Genomic DNA, 21,176 nt, shown 5'->3' with positions numbered 1-21,176 from the left:
CAGAGACACTGTGACCCCATCCGTGCCTTCGGAACTAAACTTCAATTTTAAAGGAACGTTCTCCGGATGTGCACTCCGCTGAATTTATGGCCCACCCTCTGTTACCACAGGTTTTCAGGTTCCCCTTTCACACGCAAAGTCACCCCAACAGGACAAACTGAGGCAGGCAGTATCTGTAACAGACATGAATGACCTATATCTGGCAACTTCATGGGTCATTTTTATTTTCTTTTATTCAACCAATTTTTGTTTTTCCTCTAATCAACCCGTTCAGAGATGTTACTGCAGACCTCTGGAGCAGGTGGGAGTTCAACCCAGGCCTCACTGGTCCAGGGATAGGGATGCTACCACTGCACAAGATGGCCGATATATGGCACTCATCAAAAACGTGTGTGTCACCTTGCCCAAATCTCCTCTATCGCCTTCCAATTTTAGCGATACCCGCAAACTATTTCCCGTCGCGTTTTAACTTAAAATTCTGAAATTCAAACGCATCCATATATAATCCAATCGAACAGCAATACCACACTCAAAATGTTCACTCTGCTGTCTCTCTCTCTCTCTGCAGATGCTACCAGACCTGCTGAGTTTCTCCAGCAATTTCTATTTCAGATCCTCAGCGTTTTGCTTTTATTCTGGTGGGGCTTTGACCTGCCCTTTCTCTGGATTGCCAGTTGAGGCCTAGGATTTGCCTGCTTTGTAACATTGTTGTCACGGAGACTAGATTTGTCACTGAAGTTATTTTTTTTGTGTGTGGGGGAGTGGGTGTCACGCGTTGATGTAGACCAACCCTCATCCTCAATGAGGATTTGATGGCAAAGTGATCATGTTCCTGGAACAGACTAATTCAAATGCTTGTAAAACTGTAGATCAAACAATATTGCAGCAGAAGGAAGCAATTTAGCCCAATGCATTTGCTCCACCCTTCAATTAGGTCATGTCCTCTAGATTTGAACTCCCCTAACCTGGGGAAAAGATTTTGCCTATTTACCCTATCCATTCCCCATTTAATTTTGTAAACCTCTATAAGGTCATCCGTCAGCCTCTAACACTCCAGGGAAAACAGCCCCAGCCTATTCAGCCTCTCCCTATAGCTCAAACCCTCCAACCCTGGCAACAGCCTCTTAAATCCTTCCCCATTCTCTCAAGTTTCACAGCAACTTTCCTATAGCAGAGAGACCAGAATTGAATGTGGTATTCCATAAGTGGCCTAACCAATGTCCTGTACAGGTAAAACTTGACCTCCCAACTCCTGTACTCAGTAAAGACTCTGACCAATAAAGGCAAGCATACCAAACACCTTCTTCACTATCCTGGCTGCCTGTTATTCCACTTTCACAGAATCATGAACCAGCACTCCAAGGTCTCTCTGTTTGGCAACACTCCCCCGGACCTTATGGAGGTTTGTAAAATCATGAAGGGGCATGGATAGGGTAAATAGCCAAGGCTTTTTCTCCCAGGATAGGGAAACGAGAGGCGTAGGTTTAGGGTGAGAGGGAAAAGATTTTAAAAGGGTCCTAAGGGACAGTTTTTTTCACACAGAGGGTGGTGTGTGTATGGAATGAGCTGCCACAGGGAGAGATGGAGGCTGGTACAATTACAACATTTAAGAGGAATCTGGATGGTACATGAATAGGAAGGGTTTGGAGGAATATGGGACGGGTGTTGGCCAATGGGTCTGGATTAGGTTAGGATATCTGGTCAGCATGGCCGAGTTGGGCCGAAGGGTCTGTTTCCGTGCTGTACAGCTCTGTGACATGTGGTCGGCATGGCCGAGTTGGGCCGAAGGGTCTGTTTCCGTGCTGTACGGCTCTGTGACATGTGGTCGGCATGGACGAGTTGGGCCGAAGGGTCTGTTTTTGTGCTGTACGGCTCTGTGACATGTGGTCGGCATGGACGAGTTGGGCCGAAGGGTCTGTTTTTGCGCTGTACGGCTCTGTGACATGTGGTCGGCATGGACGAGTTGGGCCGAAGGGTCTGTTTTTGTGCTGTACGGCTCTGTGACATGTGGTCGGCATGGACGAGTTGGGCCGAAGGGTCTGTTTTTGTGCTGTACAGCTCTGTGACATGTGGTCGGCATGGACGAGTTGGGCCGAAGAGTCTGTTTTTGTGCTGTACAGCTCTGTGAAGTTTCTCTTGCCTTGTCATCAAGGCCAGATGATTATTTCTTGGACGAGGGGCCTGCAAGCCGCCTACAGGATTTCAGTTGCGGTCTGACTTGTGCCTTGTGTAGCTTTTCCCCCCCAACGACAGCTAGTTCAATCTGTGACTGAAATGATCTTGTTTCAGTAATGGCAATCATGAGCTGGGACTATTCAAAGCTAAACTGGTCTTACCCAGCTATTCTGGGGTGGGGGAGGGGGCAGGAGTTCAGCTGCCATTGGCTGTAGCTGTCTTCAGGGTTACAGTAACATGCTGGATCCATTTTGCCCGCTCAAACAGTCCAGCTGCCCCACTGAGCCACCCATGCCCATTATATTCACCCTCACAGACTTCATTTTTATTATCCATTCACAGGATAAGGCAGTCACGGGCCAGGCCAGCATTTATTGCCCATTCCTAATTACCCAGAAGGCAGCTCAGAGTTGGCACGGTGGCTCAGTGGTTAACACTACTGCCTCACAGCGCCAGGGACACGGACTCGATTCCAGCCTCGGGTGAATTGTCTGGGTGGAGTTTGCACATGCTCCCTTGTGTCTGCGTGGGTTTCCTCCCACAAACTAAAGATGCGCAGGTTAGGGTGGATTGGCAGTGGAAAATTGCCCATAGTGTTCAGGCATGTGTAGGTTAGGTGCGTTATTCAGAGGTAAATGCAGAGCAATGGGTCTGGGTAGGTTACTCTTTGGAGGGTCGGTGTGGACTTGCTGGGCCGAAGGGCCTGTTTCCACACTGTAGGGGATCTATGAGTCAACCGCAATCGCTGTGGGTCTGGAGTCACATTTAGGCCAGACCAGGTAAGGATTCCAGCTTCCTTCCCTGAAGGACATTAGCGCTCCAGATGGGCTTTTCCAACAACTGACAACGGTCATCCTGAGACCCCCCCCAGCTCTTGCTCCTCCATCCCGTCCTCCAGAATTCAAATTCCACCATCTGCCGCAGCAGGATCCGAACCGGGGTACCCAGGACAGTACCTGGGTCTCTGGCTTAACGGTCCAGTGATAACACCACTCATCCATCGCCTCCCCCTGTGTCTTGTGTGTGTCAGAGATGCCTTTAGGTTGTTTGGATAGAGTCAAACGCCAATGCTTTTGTTTGTTTCCTTGTTAGGCTACTGTACAGAACCGAACTGCGTTTGTAACTATGTATACATACATAAAAATATTTTTTACAGATAAAATATATTTTTGAAATTAAAAAAAAAAGACTGGCGTGTTCTGAGCTCCCCCTCCCCCACCAATCAGGGACGGGCAGTAACTCCTTGATATAAGGGGCCGCTCCCTTTTCACCAGGCTCTGTGCCCATCACGTGACCCCCGCCATGGTCGATTCAGAGTACAAATCGGTAACGTCAAAGTGGTCACAAAAATCCGAAAGCTGGCTCACTGAGAGTTATTTTCAAAAATAAATGACATAAATACATGTCCCGGTTGAAAGGAATGCACAGTCTGGCATGAAAGCGTCTCTTCGGGCGATGAATTCGCAGGCGGGACACGGGGCCTACCATTTTTCCTCGGACGGGAATCCCACTGGCTCGGGTGCAACGACGCAGTTTCACGCTCCCGTCCGCCGCCCAGCGCAAGGGGGGTCACGGAATCCAACCCCCCACCCCACCCAACCTTGATCAGGGTGCGTCATCATTGCCGCTCACTCCACCTCCTCCCACCGTCCCACGGCAGCGGGAGGTTTGTTCCTTCTCAGGGGTATTCGGAACTTGTGGGCGGAAGGTGGGCAGCCCCGCGGGGTCCGGCCATCCCACTCCTCCCCCCCCCAGGGGGCAGTGAGTCACAGTCACCAGGGAGCGGGCGAACAGCCTGGATGGGCACTTTGGGGTCTTCTGATGGGGAGGTGGCTGGTTGGGGTTCATGCCGAAACACCGCAGAGGCGAGAATGAGGCCGGTGATGGTCACCCACTTGGCACCGCCCCACCCCACCACTGCGTCCCGTCATCCCATGGTGCCAAGGCATGGTCTGGGCCCGATGTGGGGTGGGGGAGGATTCCTTTCACTATGAAGGTGGGAGGTGGGGGGAGCAGAGGGACCGGCCTGGGGGAAGGGAGTTAAGAAAGCAGAAGCTGGTCACTATCCAAATGGATGCCACAGGGAAGAGGGTTTTGTCAGTCGCTGCCAACGTTGGCGGGAAATGGCATCAAAGCTTGGCCAATCCCATGGACGGTATCGTCCTTGTTAGTGTTACACAAAGAGGCAGAAGGCCTCGAGTCGAGTGTAGTGCTCATCTACGGTCACCCTCGAAGCACATTGACAGGGGGAGGAGGAGGGGGTGGCCTGGGGAAGGAAGGACCCAATCCCCCATTAAATTGTTACATCGCTTCCCATCGAGTTGACCTGGTCGAAAAGAGAGAGAGGGAGAGAGAGAAAGATAGTGAGAGAGAGACAGACAGACAGACAGAGAGAGGAAGAGAATGAATGAGTGAGAAAAAATGTGAGAGAGAAAAAGAGAGTGACAGAGAGAGAGGAAGAGAGTGAGAGAGAGAAAAAGAGTGAGTGAGTGAGTGAGTGAGTGAGAGAGGGAGGGAGAGAGAGTGAGAGTGGGACATTCTGAGAAAGACAGAAAGAGAGAGAGAGAAAGGGGAAGAGAGATGGAAATGGGGAAGCCAGCAGCAGTCTCTGAGCTAGTGAAGAACGACAGCAGATTGAGGTGAAAGGGAAGGCACTTCCATTGCTGCTTTGGCTTCTGGTCCAGTATTCACCGCGATGGGCCAAATCACCTCATTTCGGCTTCAGCGAGTGTGAAAGGCGACCCTGGGGGGTGCGGGGGCCGGGGAGGGGAGATTGGACAACAACGCAGACAACACCCCATCCCCCCCCCCCCCGAGCGGTAAACCCCGACACGGAAAAAAAGCCAATCCCTCTTCCGGTCGATGGCTCTGTCAACATCGCCTCCATCCTGCCAAGTTGAGCCCCAAAGCCAGCCCCTCCCAGAAACGGGCTCTTTCCCGCGTGTGTATGGGCAGACTGAGCGTGCGCTCACTGCCCGGTTCCAGGGCAGTGGTGGAGGGTGAGGCGGGGGTTATGGGGGGGAGGTGGTTGGGGAGTGGGACTGGACACTGACCCGCGCGGATGGTAGAGGCCACCGCCGTTCACCGAAGACCTGACCGCAACGTTTCCCCGGCGCTTAGAGCGAACGGGCCGCCCCCGCCTCCCACTGCCGAAAACAAAGTGAGGCTTTTGTTTTCAGAGCGCCCCCCCCCCCCCCCGCAAGGACGTCGTGTTCCGTACTGCCACCCCGTTTAACATTGCGGGCTGGGACGGAGGGGGGGGGGCGGAGGTGTAGGCTCCCCTGCCCTCAGCCGCGACCTGCTTCGTCGGCTCACGGCCTTCCTGCAGCCTCCTCCTTCCGTGGGTCAGAGATCCGCACTCCCCTGCCCTCCGGCGGTAAGGGCTAGCCTCTAAAACAAGGCCCTGGCGATCTTCTTCCCCTTGGACTTGATCTTGGGGAAGGGCGAGCCGTGCTCCGCCCTCAGCCTGGGCGACGCGTGGCCCCTCCTCCGCAGGATGAAGTCGATGCTGGTGGAGCTCATGGCATAGAAGACGTTGGCGTTTTGCGGGATGGTGAGCTCTGCGGACAGAGGGCACGGGAAGAACAAAATGGAGGCACAGGGTTCAGGGCGAGCAATTCCTCACAGAGATCTACAGCACGGAAACAGACCCTTCAGCCCATCTCGTCCATCTATCCTAAACTAATCTAGCCCCATTTGCCAGCACTCGGCCCATATCCCTCCAAACCCTTCCTACCCTAACTGCAGAATCACAGATTTTAAGATGGTGAGGCCATTCAGCCTGTCACCCCTCTACTATCTACCAACCTTCCCCCCCCCCCACCCCCCAGCTCCTACACAGATCCCTGCATGTCATTCCTGTCTGAATAACCACCCAATGATCTCTCTTGAAGGCCTCAATTGAGCCTGTCCTCTGCCACATTTCCAGGCTGTGCATTTCACAACCAAAATATTGTCCAACAATATGCACATTAGGTAGATGGGCTGTGCTAAGTTGCCCACAGTGTCCATGGATTTGCAGGCTAGGTGGATTAGCCATGGGAAATGTAGGGTTACAGGATAGAAGGGAAGGACGCTCTTCGGAGGGTCAGTGTGGACTTGATGGGTTGAATGGCCTGCAGTAGGGTTCCATGATACACACACGGTGCTGTAAACTGGAATAGCTCACGGGAAAGTAGGCGGATGGAAAGATTCCTCACCTTCAGAAACGTGCAATTGCCTAAGGCGTGGACTCGTCTGCACTAATCCAATTGGCAAATGTCTCAGAACATGACCTCCCAACTCCTATACTCAATCTCAGCCACATTGCTGTAGCATCTGGAGTAATGTGTAGGCCAGACCTGGTAAGGGTGGCAGACTTCTTCCCTCGAGGTCATTGGTGAGCCAGTTGGGCTCTGCCCTTGACGACGGTCTTCCTGGTCAGCATTAGACACGCTTCCAGATTTTCCACGGGTTTCAAATTCAGACACCTGCCGTGGCAGGATTACAAACCCAGCTCTTCTGAACGTTACAGGGGTCTCCGGTTAATAGTCTAGCCACAGTAGCCACTAGGCCATCACCTCTCCAGTAGCTGCTAAAGGCTTTGAGTGGAGAAATCTCTGCTCACCTCAATCCTGGATGACTCCCCCCCACACCCTCCCCCTCCCTTGAACAGAGCCCCAACCCCACATTCTCCATCTTGTTGGGGTGGGGGAAATGCCCCAACCAGTGAAGCCTGCGTAGTCCGCTCCAACAGCCCTCACCTTTGTCCTCAGACATGAGCTGCACCAATTCATAAGACGGAGCTGCATTGGAGTCCTGGTTGTGTTTCTCCAGCGCCTTCCCAACCACCGCTGGGGTCTTATCCTGACTGGAGACCTGTGGAAAGTAGACACAGGCCGTTCCATTATCCACAGCTGTGGACGTCTCCTGCTCAGTTTGGTCACAGCAAATTTACACAGAGGGTGGCAGGTGCCTGGAGTGCATCGGCAGCAAAGGTAGCAGAGGCAGGCATGGTAGATTCATTTAAGGTGCGTCTGGACAGATGCATGAGGAGGTGGGGAGCAGAGGGATAGAGATACTTAGGAATTGGGCGATACAATGGATTTGGATCAACTCAGGCTTGGAGGGCCGAAGGGTCTGTTCCTGGGCTGTAAATGTTCTTTGTTCTTTGCATATGCCTGTGTATAGGTTGGATTTTGGAGACGGGTTTTTTTTAAAGTTGACATTAGGGGGTCGGCTAATACATGAGGTATTGTTTTCGCGGGGATGAAATTCATGCCTTGTATGAATCAAAAAATGGACAAACAAGAGCCAGATCTCTACATAAAACAAAAGGAAAAAGAATTATGGCCATATTTATCTACAAAATAACTGTCTCCATTCTCTGTGCTCCAGTAGAACAGTAATGTTGCACTGTTTCCCAGTTACCAGTACCGCACAGTGCATGTCGGTCTACCCATATGGCCAGGAAGAGAGGGTCGACCTATACATGAGGTATTTGAAAAATTTGGGGTTTGTTTTTTGCGTTACAAGTAGTGGGTTGACTTTTACATGAGATCAAACTTTACATGAGTATGTACGGTAATAATGATTCCATGCAGGGTGTAGTTGATGCTGGAGGAAGGTAGAGGGCAGTGGTGGTGGAGGTCTTTAATTTGGCCGATGGTGTAAAATTTAAACTTTGAATGTGCGGCATTCAAGCTTTCATGGATTCACAGAATCACAGATCCATAGAGTCATCCAGCACGGAAACAGACTCTTCAATCCAACCGTCGATGCCGAGCATAATCCCAAACTAAACTCGTCCCACCTGCCTGCTCCTGGCCCATATCCCCCGCAAACATTTCCTATCCATGTACTTACCCAAATGCCTTTTAAACATTGTATCTGAACCCACATCCACCACTTCCTCTGGAAGATCATTCTACACACAAACCACGTTCAGTGTAAAAAAGTTGCCCCGTGTCTTTTTAAAACTTTTCTCCTCTCACCTTAAAAAAATACCCGAGTCTTGAACTCCCCAATCGAGGGAAAAGGTACCTGCTGTTAACTCTGTCTATACCCCTCGTGATTTTATAAACCTCTGTAAGGTCACCGTCACCCGCCTAAGCTCCAGTCTCTTCTTATAACCCAGCCCTTCTATACCCAGCAGCTCTCTGGTAAATCTCTTCTGAACCCTCTCCAGCTTAATAATATCCTATCCATAACAGGGCGACCAGAACTGGACACGGTACTCCAGAGGGGACCTCACCAACATCCTATACAGTCTCAACATGACGTCCCAACTCCTGTACTCAGAGGTCTGAGCAGTGAAGGCAAGCTAAACACTTTCTTAACCACCCTGTCTACATCCGAGCCTCAAAGAGTTATGTCTTGAATCCCTGGGTCTCTCTGTTCTACAACACCACCTAAGGCCTGATCATTAATTGTATAAATCCTGCCCCTGTTTGTTTTACCAAAATGCAACACCTCACATTTATCCAAATTCAACTCCCATCTGCCACTTCATTGACCCAAATGACCAAGATCTCTTTATAATCTGGCATAACCTTTCTTCACTGTCCAATACGCAACCAGCCTCCATTTGTCATCTGTTTGCAGATGACACAGTCTTGGTGTCATCTGCAAACGTCCTAATCATGCCTTTTATATTCTCATTTCAATCACTTATATTTAAGTCTAAGGGAAATGGGCCATGATTGTTTAATAGGAAGCCATTTTCACCCGTCGTTGAAAATCGATCGCTTATTGGTCAGTGAAGAAACCTTCATCTCCCGATTTTTCAGGTGCACCTCCTGGGAAGTTTCCCTGTTTAGTGGGAGTTTCAAATGGACATTATCCAGCTGAGGTAGGAGTACTCAAGTTCATTACATTTCAGCTAATGACCACAGCAGAGAAGAACGAAAACTTTGTAACATTGAGGAGAGAGGGACGGGGCTTCTACACTTAGTGGTAGTGCCTTGGGTAGTGTTGTAGAACAGAGGGACTTAGAGGTTCAGGTACATAATTCTTTGAGGTTTGCGTCACATGTAGGCAGGCATTTAGCACACTTGCCTCCAATGCTCAGACCTTTGAGTATAGGAGTTGGGAAGTCATGTTGAGGCTGTACCAGACATTGGTGAGGCTGCTTCTGGAACACTGCCCCCCAGTTCTGGTCTCCCTGTTATATGAAAGTAGAGAGGGCTCTGTAGAGGTTTACCAGGACGTTGCCAGGTATGGACGGTAAAGAAAGGCAGGATAGGCTGGGACTTTTTTTTTTTCTCAGACTCTTTGAAGTGGCAGGTGTGCTATTATTAAGGCCATTCAAGGACCGAGGAAACCCAATATTCTGAGTGCTCCAGGAATTCTCCTCAAATACTCAGGAGGCATGAGAAAGATGCCCGCTTGATCGTCACCCCATGCAAGGTTCAATTCCTACAACACCTGTGCGGTGTGGCACTGCACCACTCCGTACCATCTGTACGGTGCCCTGTAGCAACACACCCAGTCTTCTTCTGGAGCAGCTTCCAAACCAGTGACCTTTACCCCTGAGAAGGGCAGTAGATGTCTAGCATCACCATGGCTCCTTTGTCAACACTCATTTCACCAAGAATGACCAGGACAGCAGAGAGAGACATAGAGCTGTACAGCACGAAAACAGACCCTTCAGTCCAACTTGTCCATGCCGACTAGATATCCTAAATTAATCTAGTCCCATTTGCCAGCACTTGGCCCATATCACTCTAAACCCTTCCTATTCATATACCCATCTAGATGCCTTTTAAATGTTGGAATTGTACCAGCCTCCACCACTTCCTCTGGCAGCTCATTCCACACAAGCACCACCCTCTGTGTGAAAAACCTGCCCCTTAGGTCCCTTTTAAGTCTTCCCCCCTCACCCTAAACCTATAGTTTTGGACACCCCTCCCCTATCTATGCCCCACATGATTTTATGAACCTCCATGAGGTCATCTTTCAGCCTCTGACACTCCAGGGAATACAGCCCCAGCCTATTCAGCCTTTCCCTATAGCTCAAGTGGGAGGCACGGTGGCACAGTGGTTAGCACTGCTGCCTCACAGCGCTAGAGACCCGGGTTCAATCCCCACCTCAGGCAACTGACTGTGTGGAGTTTGCACGTTCTCCCCGTGTCTGCGTGGGTTTCCTCCGGGTGCTCCGGTTTCCTCCCACAGTCCAAAGATGTGCAGGTCAGGTGAATTGGCCATGCTAAATTGCCCGTAGTGTTAGGTAAGGGGTAAATGTAGGGGTATGGGTGGGTTGCGCTTCGGCAGGGCGGTGTGGACTTGTTGGGCCGAAGGGCCTGTTTCCACACTGTAAGTAATCTAATCTAATCTAATCTAATCAAACCCTCCAACCCTGGCAACATCCTTATAAATCTTCTCTACCCTTTCAAGTTTCACGGCATCCTTCCGATAGGAAGGAGCCCAGAGTTGCAAGCAATATTCCAAAAGTGGCCTAATCAACGTCCTGTACAGCCGCAACATGACCTCCCAACTCCAATATGCAATACTCTGACCAATAAAGGAAAACATACCAAACGCCTTCTTCACTATCCGAACTACCTGCAACTCTACTTTCAAGGAGCTATGAACCTGCACTCCAAGGTCTCGTTGTTCAGCAACACTCCCCAGGACCTTACCATTAAATAGATGTAATGTGGAGATGCTGGTGTTAGACTGGGATGCGCAAAGTTAAAAATCACACGACACCAGGTTACAGTCCAACAGATTTATTTGGAAGCACTATCTTTCAGAGTGCTGTTCAGAGTTACCTGATGAAGGAGCAGCGCTTCGAAAGCTAGTACTTCCAAATAAACCTGTTGGACTGTAACCTGGCGTGGGGTGATTTTTAATTAAATATCTAAGTCCTGCCTTCGTTTCCCTTACCAAATACAGCTACATGGGAACACCACCACCTATAGGTTGCCCTGCAGATGACACACCTTCACGGTAGCACTGTTCCTTCAGAGGCGCTGGGATCAACTTCTAAGATCTCCAGAGGGTCAAACAACCAGCACCACCTTCTCGAGGACAATTAGAGATTGTCAATAAACACTGGCCTTGCCAGCGACGTTCCTGTACCGGGGATAAACATCCAAGAGACTGTCCTCACGGGCAGAGTGCACCACCTACCAAAATGCTCTTGTACAAGTTCCCATTGGAGACGTCGAGGCGCACGCGGATGATCCGGCAGTCGGACTGCGGAGAGCCGATGGGCGAGGATGGCGGCACATACGTCGCGCCACAAGACGCAGACCGCCTGTGCCCTTTGACAAAGGTGGCGGTGGGAGACAACGTGGAGGGCGAAGGGGGGCAGGTCGGGCTTGGGTCAATGCCAGCTGAGTCCAGAGAGGAGACCGAGGGGAACTTCGTGTGCTGTGGGAGGAGAGAGAAATAGAGAGAGAGGGAGAGAGAGCGAGAGACCAACAGAGAGACAGAAAGAGCAACAATGAGAGAGTAAGAGAAATAGAAAGAGAGAGAGAGAGAAACAGAGAGACACAGAGAGAGAGAGAGAGACCAACAGAGAGTCAGACAGAGCAAGATAGAGAGAGAGCAACAGAGATAAAGAAAGAGAGAGAGACAGAGAGACCAACCGAGAGAAGAGAGAGAAAGGCAGAGACAGAGAGAGCAACAGCAAAAGCAGTGAGAGAGAGAGAAACAGAGAGACAGAGAGAGAGAGAGACCAACAGAGAGATAGAGACAGACAGAGACAAAGAGAGCAACAGCGAGATAGAGAGAGCAACAGAGACAGAGAGACGAACAGAGTGAAGAGAGAGAAAGGCAGAGACAGAGAGAGCAACAGCGAAAGCAGTGAGAGAGAGAGAGACAGAGCTCAAAAGAGAGTGAGAGATAGAGAAAGAAAGAGAGATAGACAGGCAGAGAGACGGAGGGAGAGAGAGAGACGGAGAGAGAGACAGACAGGGAGAGCAACAGAGACACAGAGAGAAACACAGAGAAAGAGAGAGAGACAGATAGAAAGAGAGAGATAGAGAAAAACAGAGGGAGAGAAAGAGAGAGAGAGACAGAGAGACCAACAGACAGAAGAGAGAGAGAGAACGAGAGAGAGAGAGAGAGAGAGAGACAGTGAGAGAGACAGAGAGACAGAGAGAGGGAGGGACAGGGGGAGGGAGAGAGAGCAACAGAGAGAGACAGAGATAGAAAGAAAGAGAGAGAGAGAGAGAGAGAGAGATAAATACCATATTAATTCCCCGCTCAGCAAAAATATCCCAATCAGGTTCATCGTTTCAGCAGTTAATCACAACTTAGAAACGTTCACTCTGCACGTAGTGCTGGCACAGCTGACAAGACCAACCGAAAGGCACTGCCCATCCTTGAACTAAGCAGCTCCCTCAGCAATGTCATAGTCAACCCCTCTGCAGTGGGCCTGACCATCACATGTAGGCCGGGGCCAGGTACGGATGGCAGACTTCCTCCCCCTGAAGGCAACAAGGATTTTCAAACTGATCATTGCCACCATCTCACTTGCAGCTCAATGTTTCTTATCTGACGTTGACCACACCCAGCCTGCCGTTGTGGGGGGGTCATGTCCTCACAGCGTTAAACTAGGCCTCGGGATGGAGCGCCCTGCGATGGTCAGCCACCCTCGTGCAACCGTACAGCGCAGGGCCTGGCCAGGGAGACCTCCCTCTTCTCTCGCCGTACCCAAATGCCCCCTCCTCGATTGAAGCACGCCCCACCACCACCACGCTCCCAGGCAGCGCTTTTCCACACCCCGGGCGGGAAACCTTTACTTCAGTTCCCCCCTTTGCTTCTTCCGCTCAACCCTTGCGATCTGTGCCTCTCTCCCTCATCGCCGTCCCTTTCCCAACCCCCTCCCCGACTTCTCAATCCAGCCCACCCCGTGCTTTTCGAAGAGCTCCCACCCCCCCCCCCCCCAACCCCGAGCCAAATCTCTCCCTCAGCAGCGCTGCAAAAGGGATTGCCAAACGCTGAAACGATCGAGAGCGCCCCCTCTCAACATGCCCCCTTTCGCAAATGGCGTCAGGGCGGGCGGGCAGGGGGGGAGTGTGGGCGTTCATCATTACCCGGGCGACCTTGCACAGCAACGCATTAATGGGTTTGAACGAGTGCTCCTTCAGCCCGGGGAATTCGCCGGGGCTGTCCTGGTCTGGTGTGGGTGAGCCGGGCACGTCCCATGGTACCAACCCGCTGCTCGGAACAGTCGGGCTGTTCTGGCCAGACGGAGGGCTGAAACGACAAAGACACCCCGCATTTAAAAACATTTTACTTTGCTCAAAAACTGTACAAATCCGTGTAAACCTCTGGAAAACTACACAGAGGGTTTGACAAGCTAGATCAGAGTGCTGCTGGAAAAGCACAGCAGGTCAGGCAGCATCCAAAGAGCAGGAAAATCGACCTTTCGGGCAAAAGCCCTTCATCAGGAATTCAGGCAGGAAGCCTCCAGGGTGGAGAGATAAATGGGAGAGGGGGTGAGGCTGGGGAGAAGGTAACAAAGAGTACAATAGGTGAATGAGGGTGGGGATGAAGGTGCTAGGTCAGGGAGGAGGTTTGGGGGAAGATAGCAAAGAGTACAATAGGTGAATGGCAGTGGGGTTGGAGGTGATAGGTCAGAGGGGAAGGTGGAGGGGATAGGTGGGAAGGGACATTGGCTGGTAGGACAGGTCATGAGGACCGTGCTGAGCTGAAAGGTAAGGTGGGAGGAGGGGAAATGAGGAAACTGGTGAAGTCCACATTGATGCCCATGGGATTGAAGTGTTCCGAGGGGGAAGATGAGGCGTTCTTCCTCCAGGCATCAGGTGGTGAGGTAGTGGTGGTGAAGGAGGCCCAGGACCTCCATGTACTCGGCAGAGTGGGAGGGGAAGTTGAAATGTTGGGCCATGGGGAGGTGGGGTTGATTGGTGCGGGTGTCCCAGAGATGTTCCCTAAAGCGCTCTGCGAGAAGGCGTCCGGTCTCCCCAATGTAGAGGAGACCGCATCGTCAGTCTGACATAGCATTGGGACACAGACAGACTTCACACTTACTGTTTAAAAAGCTGAGCTGTCTTGAGAATGTAATTTAAAGGAAGTTCTGGGATTTACATATCGAAGAACAGAAACCGGCAAATCCCATTCGAAAAAATGAACATTTTAATCTAAGATTGTTCACTGTGTCACATCTCTATGACACTGGGACTCCTTTTGCTATAAATTCCGTGAGGTAAAAACAAGGACTGCAGATGCTGGAAACCAGAGTCTAGATTAGAATGGTGCTGGAAAAGCACAGCAGGTCAGGCAGCATCCGAGGAGCAGGAAAATCGACGTTCCGGGCAAAAGCCCTCCATGAGGAACGATGATCTATACATTCCGTGAGCATGATCTTAACCTCCACAACCACCTGATGAAGGAGCAGCGCTCCAAAAGCTAGTGCTTCCAATAACTATAACCTGGTGTTGGACTATAACCTGGTGTTGTGTGACTTTTACCCTTGTTTATTAAGTCAGCATTCAGTCTCGTGCAACCGTCTCGTTCAGAACCATCACCTCAGCAGGTGAGCACGGATGTGGCCGGGGTCGGGGTGGGGGGTGGTTGTGGTGGTGGTGGGGGGAAGGGGCATGAATGGTTGGTGGGGCGAGAGAATATCGGAGCCATCTTAAACCATGAACTTCTCTCGCATCAACTATGGATTTCACCTATTGCTGCAGGAACTAATGTTCCACAATCCCGGAGTGGGAACAAGAGGCACGGAACTGGTTTGATCTGCCCGTTTCCAGTGTGCTGCGCTCGACGCTTTTGAACAGACTGAAAGCTTTCAAATGGAGGAAAGCGAGGGAACCACTGATTACCCAACGACATGAGCGGCTACCCATGGCTGAAAAAGGCAACTATTTGGCACTTAATTTGCAGGGCGGCATGGTGGCTCAGTGGTTAGCACTGCTGCCCCACAGCACCAGGGACCCAGGTTCGATTCCCGCCTCAGGCGACTGACTGTGTGGAGTTTGCACATTCTCCCCGTGTCTGCGTGGGTTTCCTCTGGATGCTCTGGTTTCCTCCCACAGTCTAAAGATGTGCAGCTTAGGGTGGATTGGCCATGTTAATTTGCCCAGAGCACTCAGGGATGTGTAGGTTAGGTGGTTTAGCTATAGGAAACGCAGGGATAGGGTAGGAGTGGATCTGGGTGGGATGCCCTGCGGACGGTTGGTGTGAACTTGATGGGCCGATTGGCCTGCTTCCACACTGTAGGGATTCCATGACGCAGAGAAAATAACATGCCTCTCGAAGTAGATTGGTGTGTTTCTGTGTCCCATTCTGGGCACCACACTTTAGAAAGGAGATGAGAGCATGGAAATTATTTACCAGGATGTCCCAGAGGTGATAGACTTCTTATACATGAGATAAGAATATGGCTGATCTCATCTCGGCCTCAGCTCCAAAATCCTGCCCGTTCTCCGTAACCCCATTCCCAATTAAAAATTGACTCAACATCCCACCCGGAATCTCGGGGAATTAACTGCACAGATTCACCACTCTTTGGGAGAAGTCATTCCTGCTTTCAATCTGCCATCCCGACTTGCCCTAGCAACCACACTGCTTTATGCACCAACAGCCCAGCTCTCCCTTGCCCCATTCACATAACATAGCTTTCTGACGGCGGGTCTAGTTGCGTCGGGTGAGGAGGAAGGTCCCCAGTTCAACCCCAGCTTGAACGGGGCTTGGTCCCATGACAACGGCTCCCATCTGATCCACATAAACCACTCTGCTCCCAGAATGCACGCTGTTTTGGCAACAGATACACTTTCCCATGTATCTGCTGAGACCTGGGTGATGGTAGAGTCTCTATATCATCTTCCAACACATGACTGAACAGGAATCTCTCCCGTCTTTATTGTTGATGTGTGTTAGAACGTTTTATTTTTTAACATTTGTTCACTTCCTGTTAGCGTCACTGTCTGGGTCAGCATTTATCACTCATCCCTAAGCAAGGACACCACATGGCTGTGGGTCCGGAGTCACACGTAGGCCAGAGTGTGTAAGATTGGGATTGTTTTCACTGGAAAGACAGGGACTGAAATGAGACCTGATAGAGGTCTACAAAATTACGAGAGGTGTAGACAGGGTGGATAGTCAGAGGTGTTTTCCCCCAGGGCTGAAGTTTCAGTCTCAAGGGGGCATAGGTTCAAGGTGAAAGGGGGAAAAGTTAAGGGAGATGTGCGAGGGACATTTTAAACACAGAGAGTGGTAGTAGCCTGGGACGCACCGCCAGAAGGGATGGTGGAAGCAGGCATGTGGGCGACATTTAAGAGGCACCTGGATGGTTACATGATTGGGGTGGCACGGCGGCTCAGTGGTTAGCACTGCTACCTCACAACGGCAGGGACCCAGGTTCGATTCCAGCCTTGGGTGACTACCCGTGTGGCGTTTGCACATTCTCCCCGTGTCTGTGTGGGGTTCCTCCCACAGTCCAAAGATGTGCAGGTTAGGGTGGATTGGCCATGCTAAATTGCCCCATAGTGTTCAGGGATCTGTAGGTTAGCTGCATTAGTCTGGGTTAAATGTTGAGTAATGGGTTTGGGTGGGATACTCTTTGGGGGGGGTGGGAGCAGTATGGACTTGTTGGGCCAAAGGGCCATAGAACTGTAGAGTTCTATGAAAGGAGGGAATTAAGGGATAAGGGCAAAAGGTTTGCTTTTCAGTTTAGTTAGGGCATGATGATTGGCACAGGCTTCGAGGGCCGAATGGCCTGTTCCCTGTGCTGTCCTTCCCTTTTATTTCTTCTTCTATGAAGGACAGGAGTGAACCAGATGAGGTTTAATGACAATGCTTCACTCAAATTAAATATTACCATTAGCCTTGGTAGGATTTGAACCCATGCCTCCAGAATATCATCTTGTGGGGGATGATGAGGATCGTACCAAGATGATTAGATTCCCTACAGTGTGGAAACAGGCCCTTCGGCCCAACAAGTCCACACCGACCCTCCGAAGAGTAACCCACCCAGATCCATTCGCCTACATTTACCCCTTCACCTGACACTATGGGTTTTCCCATGGCCAATCCACCCTAACCTGCACGTTTTTGGATTGTGGGAGGAAACCGGAGCACCCAGAGGAAACCCACGCAGACACGGGGAGAATGTGCAAACTCCACACAGACAGTTGCCTGAGGCGGGAATTGAACCCGGGTCCCTGGCACTGTGAGGCAGCAGCGCTAACCACTGTGCCACCGTGCTGCCCAAAGATGTAAGCTGCGTCATGGACGCAGTTTCACCTGGGCCATCAGGGAGTCCTGGGGAGGGATTGGAAGCAGGGGAGTCATAGAGATGTACAGCATGGAAACAGACTCTTCGGTCCAACCCGTCCATACTGACCAGATATCCCAACCCAATCTAGTCCCATTTGCCAGCACCCGGCCCATATCCCTCTAAACCCTTCCTATTCATATACCCATCCAAATGCCTCTTAAATGTTGCAATTGTACCAGCCTCCACCACTTCCTCTGGCAGCTTATTCCATACACGCACCACCCTCTGTGTGAAATAGTTGCCCCTTCGGTCCCTTTTATATCTTTCCCCTCTCACCCTAAACCTATGCCGTCTGAGTCCTACCCACTCCCACACACCGTGCCACAAGACCACCCCAAACCTTGCTAACCCCCTGAAACCGCCAGATGTTTCCGGTCACCAGCCGTCAAGACGGCAAGCTCGCACACCTTCGATTAAAAAAAAAACCCTTGACCTCCCTGGCGGAGCGGGGGATTTCCCACGGCACGCGGCAGAGCGCGCTGGGTCAGCGCAAACCCGGCAAGGCATACTCACTCGCTGCAGTGCGTGATGACCAACGTCGGCCGAGTCTTCGTGGGAGTGCCACTCGCTTCCACCAGCGGCTCCACTTCGCATGATAACTTGTAGCTGCAAAAGACACCAACCGGTTGGCCGTTTGCCCGGAAAGATGAACCCTGCCAGCGACTCTCTCTCCTTCGCCTCACTCGCGCACACGCGCAGTGTGTAGGGGGCTCTCCTCTTCACCTCCGAGATCCCCAGCCCACTGTGAGCTGACTCTACACATGCGCGCAGCGGGACCCCAGTGCGGAGCCACCACTCTGGGTGGGGGGGGGGGGAGGGGCAATGAGGAATCCACTACCGGCGCCTCTTCCCAATCCAGTGTGGGTTTGGCTCCCAGCAGCGCCCCCCCCCACCTCCGCCAATGCTGCCAACACCAGCCACAGGCTCGTCCACCTCAAGTGGGGTGGAGGGAAAGGGCCTCCAGGTGTTCCGACTGGGCACGGTGCCAACCCAGAGATACGTGGCACGGGAGCTCTAAGAGATTGGGTGCTCCCCACCCCCCCACCCCATGCCTCACCCCCACCCAACGTCCAGCTCTCCTTACCTCCCCCTCCTAATGCTTGGAAAACTGTGTCACTTAAGGGCACTAGGGCATCACAGGGACAGCGAACGAGAGAGAGAGAGGGGGGTGGGAGAGAGACAGTTCACCAACATTCCTCCTCCACAAGGCCTAACGCTGCCAAGCCGTGCTGTCTCCTCAGGCGAGGGTACCAAGTGACAAACTAGGCCAAGTTCAGTGAGTTTACGGCCTAAATCCTATAAGACCATAAGACGTCTGCCTAATTTCAGCTCCTTTCAGCACATTGAGCCCACTCCACCATTTACTCATGGCTAATAAGTTTCTCAACCCCATTCTCCCCCTTTCTCCCTGTAATCCTTGATCCCCTTAATACTCAAGAACCTATCTACCTGCATCTCAAATACACTCAATGGCCTGGCCTCCACAGCCTTCTGTGGTAATGAATTCCATAGATTGCCCACTCTCTGGCTGAAGAAGTTTCTCCTTATCTCCATTCTAAAAGGTCTTCCCTTTACTCTAAGGCTGTGCCCTCGGGTCCTGGTCTCTCCTACCAATGGAAACACCTTCCCAACATCCACTCTGTCCAGGCCATCCTTATCGGGCATCAGGAGGGAGAAGTGTCGATTGGAACTTTTGTGTTGTTGGAAGGGCAAAAAAACCAAACAAAAACCATATATCAGCCATATGCAAGAGAGAGAGAAACACAGAGAGAGAGAGAGAGAGAGACAGACAGAGACAGAGACCAAGGTCTCCTGACTGACTCATTTCCCAAACCCGATAGGGCCCTTCAAACAGGGCAGTGTCAGACTGTATTGGAAGGAAGCTGAATTCCCACAATTTAGAAATTTACAAGGAACAAGACGAAGACTGACATATGCCCCTCACGTCCGAAAGAACAGAATTGATTGCCGTTAGATCGCTCAGCCCATCCGACCTGGTTTGCTCTATGGAAGGAGGTTACTGCGCAAACATTGGAATGCTTGCCTTTCATGGCCTCAGCAGGTGCCAAAGCACTCTGGCGCCCAATCTGAAGTGAGGCAGCGAGGCAAGCAGCAGCCAATCCATGCACAGCAAGATCCCACAACCGACAAGGGGGTGAAGCCTGGCTCGCTGATCTCCCTGATGCCCTCGGGTTGAGGGATAAATCCTGGGTGGGACGCCGGGCAGAGGTCCTCAGCTTTCCTCCCAAGGAATCCAGTGCCCGTCCAACTCCCGGGTGGCCGGCTCGGTCAGAGAGGTGACAGCGCGGCCCTCCCTCCGGCCTTGCATAGGAAGGGAACGCGGTCCAGCCTCTGAATTGCATCTTAAATCCACGAGCCTCTGCGGTAAAAAACACTGCCGTCTGACACGCAGTTGGCACCAGGAGGTGGCATCCAAGGTGGCTATGGGGCCAAGAATTGTCAAACCCCCAACGTGGCAGAAGTGGAACTGGGTTGGGAGGGGGGGGGAGGGAAGCATGGGTGCAGATTCAGGCAAGACTACATCGATTCAATTAATTGACTGCAGTAATAACTAGAATCGATGGAGTTGTCTGCTGAGGGCAGGCCAGAGTTCAGAGGAGTAAGGGATGACTTGATGGAAAAGCATAAAGTTTGAGTTGACAAGGCAGACCGGGATGAGTCTCCTGGAGGGGGCGGCGAGTCCAGAACGAGGGAGCACTGTTTAAAAAGCGAGGGGTTTCAGGAGTGAAATAAGGGGGGAGGCATGTTCTTCTGACAGGGTCTCGTTGCTCTGTCACTCTGTGCCTCAGTAAAGGCAGACGTGCAGATCTGAAACTCACCAGCACAAGGGAGCCCGCCAGTCCCATTTTCCCCCAGTCCGAATTCAAAGCAGATTCGCTTCAGGAAAAGGGGACTGAAGGGTTAGCGTGGGGTAGTGATGGTATGGGCTCGGCAGGGGGGGGGTGGGGAGCGGGCTGAGAGGGGTCTACACCCACTCGGTGCCTCCCACCCGGGATTCCACCTTGCTCGGGTTCCAGTCAGCACGCCATAGCAGCTGCTGGGTCGGCTTCAGAGACCGCCTGCCTGACCCCTGGCCGCTCCCTGCTCACCGGGGCTGGCTCGCCCATTCTGACCCGGGGTTGTCCGTCCTTTTCCGAACCACTCCGGTGCCAGTGTTTTGGTAAGCGGGTAACCCTCACGGGGCGAGCCAACAGGGGAAGGTGACGGGGGAAGGGTCAGGCTTTGAAGATGGGGCCGACAATTCCCTTCTGATTTGATTTGCCTTGCTGGCATTGATGGGTTCAGACCACCTTTAACCTAAACTCGGGAAACCCGCCCGACTGGGTGAAAGACTGTTTAGCGCCCTGGGTGGGGGAGGGGGGATTAGTGGAATATTTTAGGGGGTTGCTCAAAAAGCAATTTGTCAAAACATTTCACTTTGCACTCATCTGGACATCTCACAAGAACACCAACTAAACGGGTTCATACTGCAGCAGAGGAGGGTGCTGATTGGTTGCCAAGCGAATGCTAATTGGTTCACCACAGACAATGCATCCAGTGAAGCTGATTGACAGTTCTGAGGGAGGTGGCTGAGGAAATAGCGGAGGCGTTGGTTGAGATCTTTCAAAAGTCACTGGAGTCAGGGAAAGTCCCAGATGACTGGAAGGTCGCTGTTGTAACCCCCTTGTTCAAGAAAGGATCAAGGCAAAAGATGGAAAATTATAGGCCAATTAGCCTAACCTCGGTTGTTGGTAAAATTCTA

At 51.7% G+C, this 21,176-nt stretch overlaps 1 protein-coding gene across 5 annotated transcripts in view; it reads right to left on the bottom strand.

Moving 5' to 3' along the window:
• Nucleotides 1-3,247: 3,247 nt before the first annotated feature.
• LOC122541250 (ral guanine nucleotide dissociation stimulator-like) overlaps nt 3,248-21,176 on the bottom strand; it is a 217,338-nt gene continuing 199,409 nt past the window's right edge. For all 5 annotated transcript variants that reach the window (XM_087979491.1, XM_087979488.1, XM_087979490.1 and 2 more), the window contains 5 exons: nt 17,927-18,019; nt 13,200-13,362; nt 11,287-11,529; nt 6,918-7,032; nt 3,248-5,735 (listed from right to left, as the gene is read on the bottom strand). In XM_087979491.1, the coding sequence (XP_087835617.1) occupies nt 5,566-5,735; nt 6,918-7,032; nt 11,287-11,529; nt 13,200-13,362; nt 17,927-18,019 (784 nt within the window). In that variant the 3' untranslated portion in view covers nt 3,248-5,565. The remainder of the gene's footprint in view (nt 5,736-6,917; nt 7,033-11,286; nt 11,530-13,199; nt 13,363-17,926; nt 18,020-21,176) is intronic.

This window comes from Chiloscyllium plagiosum, unplaced genomic scaffold (genome assembly GCF_037043375.1).
Source record: "Chiloscyllium plagiosum isolate Xiang-an unplaced genomic scaffold, Cpla_swu_hap1 HiC_scaffold_35, whole genome shotgun sequence".
NCBI classification, from domain to species: domain Eukaryota; kingdom Metazoa; phylum Chordata; class Chondrichthyes; order Orectolobiformes; family Hemiscylliidae; genus Chiloscyllium; species Chiloscyllium plagiosum.
The sequence above is the reverse complement of the archived record's forward strand: the minus strand, read 5'-3'. Positions and strand labels throughout refer to the sequence as shown.